Source organism: Ornithodoros turicata, chromosome 4 (assembly GCF_037126465.1).
Source record: "Ornithodoros turicata isolate Travis chromosome 4, ASM3712646v1, whole genome shotgun sequence".
NCBI lineage: Eukaryota > Metazoa > Arthropoda > Arachnida > Ixodida > Argasidae > Ornithodoros > Ornithodoros turicata.
This window is the reverse complement of record NC_088204.1, coordinates 81,190,772-81,203,720: the sequence shown is the minus strand read 5'-3', so window position 1 is coordinate 81,203,720 and position 12,949 is coordinate 81,190,772. Positions and strand designations below refer to the sequence as shown.

The following is a 12,949-nucleotide window of genomic DNA, read 5'->3' as shown; positions in this document are numbered from 1 at the left end:
CATCTCACGCTCTACTGACACGTCTCAGTAAAGACATCTCCGCTTCGAGCTATTAAGTGCTTATAAATCGAACAACAGTTCCACTTTGCATACGACGCGCCAAGGAGATTATAGCAAATTAAGTCGGAGTCCTATATAGACATCTGTAGTTATAGGTGACACGCAGCCCGAGAACGCTTTCCCCCGAAGTCATGCGGATGGGCATGAAAACCTGCTTCCATATTAAAGGGAAGATGTAGACGATATACGGCTAATCACTTTCGATGACTCGAAATATAGAGCACAGCGATAACCGGTTATAGTGAAACAGAACGACGAGGGTGAAAGTAAACGAAAAGAAACGTCTCGAAGGATGCGCCACTCGAGTGTGTTTGGCAACGTATATATATACAAGTCAGCGCGAATACCGTTCTCGGAGGTGAGCCGAATAAAAAGATATTTCTCCCGCATTCTAAAGGTCGATGACATAGCGAAGACAATCAGCCTTATACTATCATTTATTTCGCTTCCGTTTTTTGCGAGCAAGAAGCAAAAAAATTGATGCAAACTATGATGGTAATCGCACATAAAAAAAAAAAAGGAACTTTGCCAAACATTGATAACGATCGAGAGGAAAAAAACAAAACAAACGACAAGGACATAAAAAAAAAAAAAGAGGTTACGAGAGACCTACTGAAACAACACTTCCCTTATAAATATCTTGCCATCAGCATTAAGAGGTGGAACGAGCAATAAAATATTCAGCATATGATGTATGAAAAAGTACAAGTTCTCGGGAAACATACCTACGCGACAACCAGGAATAGTACCAACCACAAGTAGCAGATACAGACTGGAAACAAAATCTTTAGGTATAGCGTAAAAATATTCGGTAATTCCCTATACAGCTATACCTATTACAGCATGATACTTTCGCAAAGAGAATGCCTGAAAAAAAAAAAAAAAAAAAAAGCAGCAAACGAACTTTGTGAAATCTCTAATTTATCGACACCGCAGAAGGTCATCGAAGGTTTACTTGCTGAGTACATCATGCGAATATTGAATTGTGTTCGACTTTCGGACTCTCCTCTGTATGTGAAAATTTATGTAGAACGTTTGTAGCGAAAAATCTCTCTACAGGAAACACTCTATGCGAAAACCTATGTCAGCCAACAGTTCGGCAGTTTATGAAAGTGCATAGAGATTCTAAACCACCCGCCTCCATTTAGAGATAGCTAACTTTTCATCAATACACGAACCCCAGTACTGAATTGCTATAGGAGTACTTTATACTACGGGATACACTCTGACTCTATTAACCATATACGATACTCATCTTGCTCGTATAGATAAAGTGAAGTTACTGGATTCCGCTGCCTGACAGCCGAAGTTTTTGGGCTTGTGCATGTTCATCTACGATTCCATGCAGCGGCTGAACAACTAAACTTATCGCGTCAGCCGCAAGAAAGCTCGCGAACTGCTATCGTGGCGATCGAACTTGCAATTTTGATAATACTTATCTTCGAGGTCGTGTGCTTCAGCATGCAACCCTCTCCCCTTGTGTCAGATTAGATTAGATAAAGGAGAAAAACATTAAGATTTCAGTAAAATACAGTTAGTGCACCATCGGTGCATCAAATCGTACTATACAACGCTTTCCGAACTAAATGATCGCGATACTTCTGCTGTACAAAGACTTGAAGCTAAAACGTCAAAAATTCAACGAGAAGATTAAATACAAAAATGCGGAAGCCACAGAATCATCAAGCACAGATTCTCTACAGAAACAAAAACCACACTTACTGGAATAGTCATCCTCTTCTTCGCGAAGGTACGCGGTAAGCGAATACATCGTCGAACAATATATCATCCAAGCACGTTCACCATGATCGATCAAACAATCACCACATCACAGAGACTGCCGACACACTGAAACTACGAGAAATCCCACATGATCTCCGCCAAGTGACCACCGTCCAACAACAGTTTCCAGCGCTGACTGAGCGCCGCTAGAAGTGTCGTCTGCTTGCACTCAACCGGTCGTCTGCTATCCGAGCAAGGGATTCCTCTCGCGGCAAAACACGTTCCGAAGTGCGCCCCAAAGGAAACAAACATGGCGGCCATCGCGAGAAATAGGGTGAGGGTAAAGCACTGCAAAAACAACCCTTTCCACCAATCGCAATGAGGGAATGTCGATGGCGGGAGAGGCAGACAGCAGGACGCCATTTTTGTTCCGTTTTTTTTTTTTTTTAGTCGGCAATGTTAGATGAACTTGGTAGCCTCTCCTGAAAAGCGTTATTTTATTTTGGCGGCGGGGTACTAGTTTAGTGTGCATACCCACTGTACTGTCCCTGTAGCGTACTGTTTAGTACTGTCCCAGTGCGTGCAGCGAAGAGTGCTGAACAACTGCACGATGGTGCAAAATTGGGCAAGTTGGTGAATGTCTAACATGACGAAAACGGCGTTGTCTTCGTCATGTCAGTGCTGACCAAGCGTGAATAGTGTTCTAGATACTGACAAAGTGTGTGCAGTTTTGCAAGTTAACACTAATTCTTGGAAAGTGTTACAAAGCATACACAACCAAAAGCAATCCTTCATTAAAGGTATACGAGGTCACATTGGAACATGAAATGCTGTCGTGTGATCCTTGTGACGAGCACTAAGGTACACGGTCAATCCCCATACCTATGTTCTCAAGCGTCACATTGCACTTGATTAGGGATTTCGTTCAATTCGGAGAAAACACGGAAGTGCTTACAGATAAAATACCATATGCCGCACGCATACACCGCGAGCTCGTTTTGCATTGTTACGTACGTTGCGTCCTTGTAGTTGTTGTGCCCAAGCTCACAGTTCATCGTCGTAGGACACGGAAGTGTCCACCATATGCCGCGCACGTATGCCGCGAGCGAAACCGCCGAGTGTTGTTGGCGCAGAAATGCGCGCACGCAGACGGAGACGGAATGCGCTGCTGCGATCACGTCCAACTCGCAAACACAGACGCGCGCGCGCGCGAATTTTGTTCACCGGACGAAGATTGATATCTCTTATCCGCGTCTCCTTTGACTTCTGTCCGAATTCTGGATACGCTGCGTTGTGGCAAACCGCATAAACTGTGCCATTGATACATTAGTTCCGGCCACTGGACACGAACCCGTTTTCTTTCTAGAGAGGGCGTCGTGAAAGCAAACGGTGATGTGTGTGATTGTCTTCCCCAAAGCGCCTCTCCTTCGCCATCTTTTTATTTTGTTCTGCGCTAGCACCGCGAAGCAAATGCGGCTATGAGTATGGTGCAGAGACGTGAGCATATTGAGCGATGAGAACAGGAAAGAGAAGACGTCCAGTGGTTTATCCAGAATCGAGAGTACGGTGGGGATCACTACTGGAGTTACGAAGGAACATTGCCGATATGTGTCAAAAAGCTGAAATAAGAAAGGGCGCGAAGTAGGTGGTGCACATGAAAGAAAGGTAAGGGAAACATTTGGGGGAGGGGGTGTAGGGGGTCTCGATAAATCACTGTGGGTACTCATGCCAACGTTCAGGGATTCGAGTAGATTTTTCTTCTTAGGGGGCGCTGGAGTTTGATGGTGTGCGATACACGTATGTGCTGGCTACCGCCCCATTCTATGTACTGTATATGTGAACAGAGGTTGTCATGATGAAGATGATGAAGTGACGAGGATAATGAGTTAACGATTCATCCTCACAACGTATTCATATAAGAAAATTTCTTGGGAGGCGTTACAATATCCGTGCCGTCATGAGTCTGGGAAGCCTACGGGAAAACCTGATAGGGAAAACCTCCGACAGGACAGCCCGTGGTTGGATTCGTGACCCAGTCGTCAGCAGTATAACGTCGGGTCGCTGCCAACTAGCAGAAGGTGCATCTACGCGGCCGCACCGCTCAATATGTGTTTACGATATGGGTCTGGGAGTGATAGCACTGACTATCACTCTGATAGTGCTAAACCGCAGACGAAACAAGACGGCAGGGTGTTTTGGATATACGCTATAGCTCCCTTCGTCGTGGGGCCCCACTTGAAACCTGAACGGGTTTCCCAGACGAATGTTTTTCCTTCTCTCCCATGCAGCAATCTTTTTGCGCGCTGTCTATATACACTGTAAACTGGAAAACACCCTTATGGGTGTAAATGGCTTGTCCTATAACTGACACCTCTTTTTACACCGTACATGGTCTGGAACACCCTTTTTAGAGGGTGTATTCCGTGTAAATCACCCCTGGAAAGGGCGCTTTTCTTTGAAAATGCCATCTTTTGCACCCTTTACACACCCTTTTAGGAGGGTGTAAGATCGTTAAACACCCTCCTAAAAAGGTGTATAAAGGGTGCAAAAGACGGCATTTTCAAGGAAAAGCACCCTTTCAAAGGGCGTTTTACACGGGATACACCCTCTAAAAAGGGTGTTCCAGACCATACGGTGTAAAAAGAGGAGTCAATTATAGGACAAGCGATTTACACCCATAAGGGTGTTTTTCAGTTTACAGTGTACATTAAGGTTAGCTGCGATTCGAAACTCGAGCTGACTGTCTCGTCGGCGAAGTCATGTAGAGAGAGCTTCTAACCTCATTCTAGCTTCTAAGCCCCACTTCTAAGAATATTACCTCAGTGGAACAGGCCCCATTCGCGCCACGCCAAAACAACTCTCCTATCTGCGAATATATCACTCAGAATCAGGATGTCTAGTTCGAAGCGAGTTCGACGGACCTCAAACTCAAATCAACTCTGCACGATCTTGGCGATATCGGAGCAGATGTCTGCTGGGGAAAGAGGTCTCGAAAACAGAGAGCCCTTTGGAATTCACTACGAGTCAACGCAAATACTATGCAAACGACGCTGTGGCCGGACCACTTGACAGTTCCAAGAATACCGGTTTCTCAATGCATCAAGGGAAGGATATAAGCACGGGGGGGTGTTCGGCTCGCACATGGCAGGCATTTCTGTGTGCGGAGTAATTCATTAGGCAGCAGAATTGTATTGCCTCTTTCGAAAATTAGGAAATACGACACTGCTGCTCTACAGCTAATAGCAAGAGCTCCATCACTTTGTTCTTCCGAGTTGACATTGCTTTCGGCATCCAAGTCATCTTGAAGAATGAATGAAATGCAGGTGCGAGGGAGTGAAGCGTCATGCTGAAAAGTTGATACATTATAGGTAGGGCCTGACTTTTTCGGGTTTTATTTTTGGCCAAATTCGTGGGGTAAATATCGGGTGATGTTTTTTATTTGAAAATTCGGGTGTATTCGGGTTAAATCCCGTTACGGCATATTCTGTCGTCAGGAATTCGGGTGTATTCGGGTGATTTTTTTTTTGTTTAATAAAAATTTGTCTTAACACGGAACTAATGTTTAGCAATGTTATCAAACTTTATTTTAATGCACGCTTACGAGTGTGCCACGCGACCCGGATGTTTTCGGGTAGATTCGGGTTAAACCCGAATTTTACAGATTTCGTTCGGGGCGTAAATATCGGGCGGATACGGGTTTAACCCTAAAAAGTCAGGCCCTAATTATAGGATATATTCTCATTCTCTTTCAATATACGCGGCTACCTATAGCAATGGGATAGCCTATCTCGCACAAGGGCACGTTGGTAGGGGGATATTCCAATTCGTGGGCCTACTTCACATTATGGCCTCCCAGCTATGGCGGCCTGATATCCTTCCTGTGAGGTACCGAATGTGCCCACGCTGATTATATAAACATTGTTAGATCTACTTCATATGTTCTGTTGCATATACAGATGTAAATGTATAAGCTGCCGAGCAGAGTTCTTCGATTATGTACAGCTCCGGTCAACCTTAATAATAACACCGCAAACAATTCGGTCTCATTTCCGAGCGCGATTACAGCCACCCTTGGGGTACTGAGGGAAAGTTAAGTGAACAAAATCCTCGCGTTAAACTAACGGAATAATTTTGTTCAATTAAGATTTCCTCACGGCACCAAGGGTTGCTGTAATCGGGCTCAGGAACGATTGATTGATTGATTGATTATGTGTTTAATGGCACAAAGGCAACAAAGGCCATAGAGCGCCAAAACTATGCTGAGTGTGTCGGACACGATTATGGGAAAGATGATGTGAGAGAGAGTGTGGTAGTGTGAGCGATGAACGATGATTGATTGACCAGGAACGAGAACACATTTTTTCCAGTATTATTATTAAGGTTGACCGGAGCTGTACGTGCAAGTCCCGCATCTTGTGTGCAGTGGTTTCTCTGGCAGCAAAGAAGCCTCCATCCAAATTTGTAGACGGCGCTGTAGCGTCGTGATAAGGATTGATTGATTGATTATGTGTTTAATGGCACAAAGGCAACAAAGGCCAAAGAGCGCCAAAACCATGGTGAGTGTGTCGGAGATGATTATGGGAAAGATGATGTGAGAGAGAGTGTGTGGTAGTTAAAACCTATCTACAGGTATGGGATAAGGAGTGATAAGGAGTTGATCGTGAATCGAATATCTGGTAGCCTGAGCAACAGCGCCTTCTGTCAACCCGTTCCCGAGCTTTTTTTTTTTTCGTTTTCTTTCTTTTTACGAAGAAAGGCCCTGAAGCTCGAGCTGTTTCTTCCGCTCCCAAAGGGTTAATATTCAGCACTGTCTTCAACAGTGAGTTCAACGCAAATGAGCGACGATGACGGCGCTGCAATAATGCTGATACAAATGTAGTATCCCGTCTGTCTGTCAGCAGGTCTTCTAAACGGGAACTATAATCCTTGGAACCAGGTGAATAACCTGTACAGCCTCCATAAGCAAGATATCGCTCGTGGCGCTTTAGCTGTGGACTTATATATGAGCATGACATATGAGCATTTTGTGTACTCGAGAATATCTAAGCAAATAAATATCGAGAAACAGTATATACTATAAGGTATAAATCCGAAAATTAATCAATACGAAATTTCTACGAAAAAAAAATGGCTAAGAAGCAAGCGAGCTGGTGAAGATGATGCTCAATGTAAAAACCCCGAGACTTGGGAACACGAAGGGACAGACACAAACACCAAGTCTCAAATTTCGAGATTTTTCAAATCTTTTTTTTTTTCATTTCTCAGATTTCTCGAAAAAAATTCGAAATTTCTGATTGCATTTACCCTTTTCCTTACTGAAGAGTAATATTACTCCCCGGCAGGGAGAAAGGTGTTATGCTACTCCCTTGAGGGAGTGAGGAGACACCCTTTTGAGCGTAATTGTATACTCTCCAAAAGGGTGTTATGTATGTGGCAAGGAAAGGAGTTAAAGTACACCCTTTTTTTTAAAAAAGAGTGATAGGGGAGCGAACAAGCTCGCGTCCGAAAGCCACGGTCTTTAACGATAACGATAAACGATGCTTTATTGCAACTTCCAGATAACGAATACAATCTTGTCTTGAAGTCTTGAGAGGAATATACGATGGTCCCTGAAAGGGACACGACCTTCAGTCCTACTTTTCTTTCAATAGAAGGCAGCGAACATTTGTGTCCATTCGTGGAACCCAGTCCTCCACTTCCGATTTGTTTCGGTTTCAATCTGTCTACCAAGGTCATGGTGACGTTTTTCGGGTAGATGTCTATTCCTCCATCATCATCATATAGATACATGGATTTGTATATAAAGTAATTTATTTATTTATTTATTTATTGGTATTTTTATGGTGCCACCCCGAATTCAAGCCCAATCAACAACATAATAGAAACTAGTAAAGGTAGGAGTATGGCACATCTAAAAAAATGGTAAATACTCAAGTACAGAAACACATGTAATGCATTTAAATAGTTCCCGTCCTGCTTTGCCGACATGCTACTGCGGCTCAGCATAAAAAGCATCACTACCCTTTTCCTTTGTTTCTTAAACCTCCCCTCCATCCATATGCACTACATCACCCAACACCCATTCTCAGGCCACACCTCGTTCCCACCTCTTCAATTACTTTATTACGCCAACGTTCACAAGCGCCGACTCACTCCATAGCCTCATTTGCGAAACATTATACAAACCTACATCCCATCCGGGATTACTTCCGGACAGAGACATCGGGAGAGACACACACACAAAGGGACCCCTTCCGGACGTTAAAAAGACCTCGTAGATCTTCAGTGGGTGACGGAAAACAATCGTACTACGTGTATTCTATAGTAATTGCGCACAACAAGTGCTGTTGTTGCGTCCCCACGGAGGTCAAGAGGCTGTTTCTCACCAAGTGCGTGTTTCGTGGACGTTCCGTAATGGGGGACAAACGCGTTCCGGTTCCATGATGTTGCGTAATTTTTTCGTTTTTTTTATTTATTTAAAGGGGGCGGGGGGACTCTTCATATATCGGGCACTGGAGTATATAATGTGGTTTGTTCGCGGTTGATGGGGGCCACAGGTGTTTTTTTTGAAGATTGTGGCCGTGGACAGGTTTTGAGATTAAAATCAGATTCGACTTCACGTGTACTTTTTATCGCGCTGGAACGCCTCTGGTTTCGAAGTGACGTCAGCGTATTAGCCCTGCAAATGTCACAGGAAGGAACCATAACATCATTTAGGACAGGAACGTCTTGAACCTCTTCGCAGAAGCAAACAGCAGATGGAGCTTGGCTTGGATCGGCCCTGCCTTTCCTTTTGTACCACACCTTGTGTACGTGGTCTTTCCTTCTGTACCAGAGGCTCCACAGGATAACGGCAACGCAGAGAAACAAAACCTCTATCCGAGAAACGTCATCATGACGTTGGTAGACAAACTGAAACCGAAACAAATCGGAAGGGGAGGGCTGGGTTCCTCGAATGGGCACTTGTTCGCTGCCTCCTACTGAAATAAAAGTAGGACCGAAGGTCGCGTCCCTTTCAGGGACCATCGTAATCCCCTCAAGACCGTGGCTTTCGGGCGCGCCCTTGTTCGCTCCTACCTTCCAGCGTAGTTCAACTCTACCAAATTGGTGGCGCTGTCGAACACTATGACGTCACTTAACGATCCCCAGGAAACATCCAACGGCTTTTTTTTTTGCATCTTTAGATCAGATTCGAACCATCGGCTTAATTTTTATGACCCTCGGCGGCTCAGTTGCTGACGTATCCGCCTACTGGTCTCAAGGTTACGGGCTCGAGCCCCTCATACCGTACAAGTTGCTCGGACAAGGTCTTCTTCCATGACGGCCGGACGTTAAATATGGTGCTCAGATTTCAGTGCACGTAAAAGAACCCTCGGGTGGACAAAATTAGTTCACAAATCGAGCACTGTGGCGTCGCTCGTCATCATATAGTTGTCTCGCGACGTACCAATTATCCGGCAATTATTTCAATTTCAGGTTTTTCTTCGACGTCACAGAAGAGAGCAACGAATCCCTGTGAGGAATGCACCTAGCAAAATAATAATAATAATAATAATAATAAAAAGAAGAAGAAGACAGGAAGCTCTGGGACTGCACGGCGACGCCCAAGAGCGATTTGGGAAGAAAGCCGTACTTTATATTCTTGGGCACGCTTCTCCCTGCGTGCTTGTGGGCCAAGTTGACTACTTGAGATACAATAAATAGATATAAAAAAAGATTGAAGAGGCGGCGTTACACATTTCACGGTTCAAGCGAACATGCTCCAGAGTCGGTGACCCGTGTCAGCACCCAGAGAAGCCCTGCGCGGCTGAAGAATGGAAACAACCCCAACGTAATTGTCCAGTCAATTCTCAAACGTGTCCTTTACTGTGCCTTGTGCTCGAGGCGCATCTTTCGTATAGTCAGTCTTTCCGAGAATTTGTTCACATTGTATATAGAAGGAGGTCGACACAGTTTGATCGATCTGGTTGACGTCTCTTCTCTCTTACAGCAAAAAAAAAAAACAAAAACAAAAAACAGGCAGTTACAATTAACGTCAAATGATTGTGAGCCGAATCTTATTGGTTGCGCTTTTCCACGAGCTTTTATGGAGCACAAGACACTGAGGACACAGTGCGCAAAAGCCGTTGTGAGGGGCGCCGTAACCACACGCTTAAAACAGATCATCCAGAATGAGCGTTCCCTCCCTTCGTTTGACGAAAACAGGGGGCGTACGGCATTTTTGTGGCAATTATGAACGGCATCATAATGCCACAAAAATGGCGTACGCCCCCCGTTCTCAGCAAATCAGGGGAAAGAATAACGTCACCCGGGATGATGGTTAGCTAGGAGCGTGCTATGCGGTGAAGTTCATTTTCAGCCTTCACCCTTCATCCTCTATCCGTACCTTTTTTTTTTCTTTTTTTGGCTATAGTCGTGACGATGCCCACTTCAGCGTGGCCAACAACGGCGAGTCGATCCTGCTATTACCCCCCCACCCCCCATTTTTAAGAGTGCAGTTGCTACTAATGTAACTAGTTCCGGTCTTTGCTCGCATACGTGGTTCACCTTATTGTTTATCTACGCATCTTTGCTGAATGAAAAAATAATTTCCCCGCACCATCTTCAACCAATCCATAAACTGTTCCTCAGTCGTCATTCGTTCAATCTCCTATATTTCCCGCGCCAAAAAGCGACCGTGTGCCGACTAACTCTTCCTCAGCACCGTCCAATCTGTACACCACAGTTTTCCCGGCACTGCGGCTGTCCTGTCTAAGGCTACCCGGCTAGACTATCCCCCAACAACACCGAATATCCTCTGGACGTACGAAAAATGTCCTAACGGATTCATACGTCCAGTGGATATCCCTCGGATATCCATCGGACGTGCGAATCCGTTAGGACATTATTCGTACATCCAGAGGATATTCGGTGCTGTTGGGGTCCAGACGAATGGCGGTGCAGTTTTCCTTGAAGTCGGCCCAGGACGCATACTAAGGCCTGTCCACGTCTGTACGCACATCATAGTCACAGTTGCTTCGCGGCGCTAATGCGGAATTAAAAAAAAAACACCACGTAGCGCCAATTTTCTTCCCCTACACTCTCTACCAGGGTTGCGGAATGGGGCCACAGATTCCATTCCAATTCCATTCCTTTCAATTCCTCGGGATGAAAAGGTATGGCGTAATTCCCACTCCTGGAATGGGCTTGGCAACCCCATTCCATTCCGTTAATTCCACCGATAAAAGAAAAGGGACCGGTAACCGTACTGGCTAGCCCCAGCAGCCACCGGGCCCCCAGACCATTCCACTCCCATTCCATTCCTATATGACAGTTTCGCGCCATTCCATTCCAATGCCATTCCTGCGAAAAACTGCCTACTTCCATTCCCATTCCATTCCTATATAACAGTTTCGCGACATTCCATTCCGAGCTGTGATAAATCTGGAATCATTCCGGAATCATTCCAACTCCGGAGTGGCAACTCCGCAACCCTGCTCTCTATTCCCATCCCTTCAAAGGACTGGCCACGTTCAGCAACTTTTCCAGCTATAAAAGAACATCGACCAAGCCCTCAACCTCTGGTATGGCGTCTCCTCAGTATATATCTCCAGAATGCGGAACGGAAAAGAAGTGCAGTGCCCCGTGTAAAAGGTCAAAGTCTGCGCACCCGCTGCGCGTTGACGCGGCAAGAAGAAAAACGCATCTCGAGCGAGGGGTGACTGTGGGAAAGTCAGCTGGGCGCGTATAAACGTCCGCTATATAAAGTATTCCGTCAGGAGGACTAGTATATACGAAGATAGAGAGCGATTAAAATGGCACTAATGTCAACGCGGAACAATGGAAACAGTGGCGAGACGACCCTGTGTGGGTTTAGAAGTAACCCCGATCGCTTAAGATTGCCCAAAAACAGCCTGACGAGAACATCGAGCACGCTAGGCAAATTATCCAGAGTGAGTGGCGCCTTTTTATAGTACAGGCAAGTCGAGGATGACAAACGAACGAGTGAGGTTGAAGACGATATATCCTACGCACCGGGTGTTGCCTTTTGGTCGAGGGTGATACGTAATGCGGTATTTCGTCGCCAAAGCAGCACAATGTACTGAAAGTCGAGTGCAGTAGGGGTGGACGGTGTGTGCCCTTATCAATGTTCTTTAGTTTCCCCAAGCAGCACAATGTACTGAAAGTCGAGTGCAGTAGGGGTGGACGGTGTGTGCCCTTATCAATGTTCTTTAGTTTCCCTAAGCAGCACAATGTACTGAAAGTCGAGTGCAGTAGGGGTGGACGGTGTGTGCCCTTATCAATGTTCTTTAGTTTCCCCAAGCAGCACAATGTACTGAAAGTCGAGTGCAGTAGGGGTGGACGGTGTGTGCCCTTATCAATGTTCTTTAGTTTCCCTAAGCAGCACAATGTACTGAAAGTCGAGTGCAGTAGGGGTGGACGGTGTGTGCCCTTATCAATGTTCTTTAGTTTCCCCAAGCAGCACAATGTACTGAAAGTCGAGTGCAGTAGGGGTGGACGGTGTGTGCCCTTATCAATGTTCTTTAGTTTCCCTAAGCAGCACAATGTACTGAAAGTCGAGTGCAGTAGGGGTGGACGGTGTGTGCCCTTATCAATGTTCTTTAGTTTCCCCAAGCAGCACAATGTACTGAAAGTCGAGTGCAGTAGGGGTGGACGGTGTGTGCCCTTATCAATGTTCTTTAGTTTCCCTAAGCAGCACAATGTACTGAAAGTCGAGTGCAGTAGGGGTGGACGGTGTGTGCCCTTATCAATGTTCTTTAGTTTCCCCAAGCAGCACAATGTACTGAAAGTCGAGTGCAGTAGGGGTGGACGGTGTGTGCCCTTATCAATGTTCTTTAGTTTCCCTAAGCAGCACAATGTACTGAAAGTCGAGTGCAGTAGGGGTGGACGGTGTGTGCCCTTATCAATGTTCTTTAGTTTCCCTAAGCAGCACAATGTACTGAAAGTCGAGTGCAGTAGGGGTGGACGGTGTGTGCCCTTATCAATGTTCTTTAGTTTCCCTAAGCAGCACAATGTACTGAAAGTCGAGTGCAGTAGGGGTGGACGGTGTGTGCCCTTATCAATGTTCTTTAGTTTCCCTAAGCAGCACAATGTACTGAAAGTCGAGTGCAGTAGGGGTGGACGGTGTGTGCCCTTATCAATGTTCTTTAGTTTCCCTAAGCAGCAC

The 12,949-nt window shown here is 45.6% G+C and overlaps 1 protein-coding gene across 2 annotated transcripts in view; it reads right to left on the bottom strand.

The window, feature by feature from the left end:
• LOC135392105 (cerebellar degeneration-related protein 2-like) overlaps positions 1-12,949 on the bottom strand; it is a 58,339-nt gene that overhangs the window by 35,852 nt on the left and 9,538 nt on the right. The window contains exon 1 of one of the 2 annotated variants that reach the window (XM_064622774.1): positions 1,783-2,050. The exons of the other annotated variant lie outside the window; for it this stretch is intronic. Within the exon in view, the coding sequence (XP_064478844.1) occupies positions 1,783-1,849 (67 nt within the window). The 5' untranslated portion in view covers positions 1,850-2,050. Of the gene's footprint in view, positions 1-1,782; positions 2,051-12,949 lie in introns of those variants that run through there. 2 annotated transcript variants of the gene reach the window in all.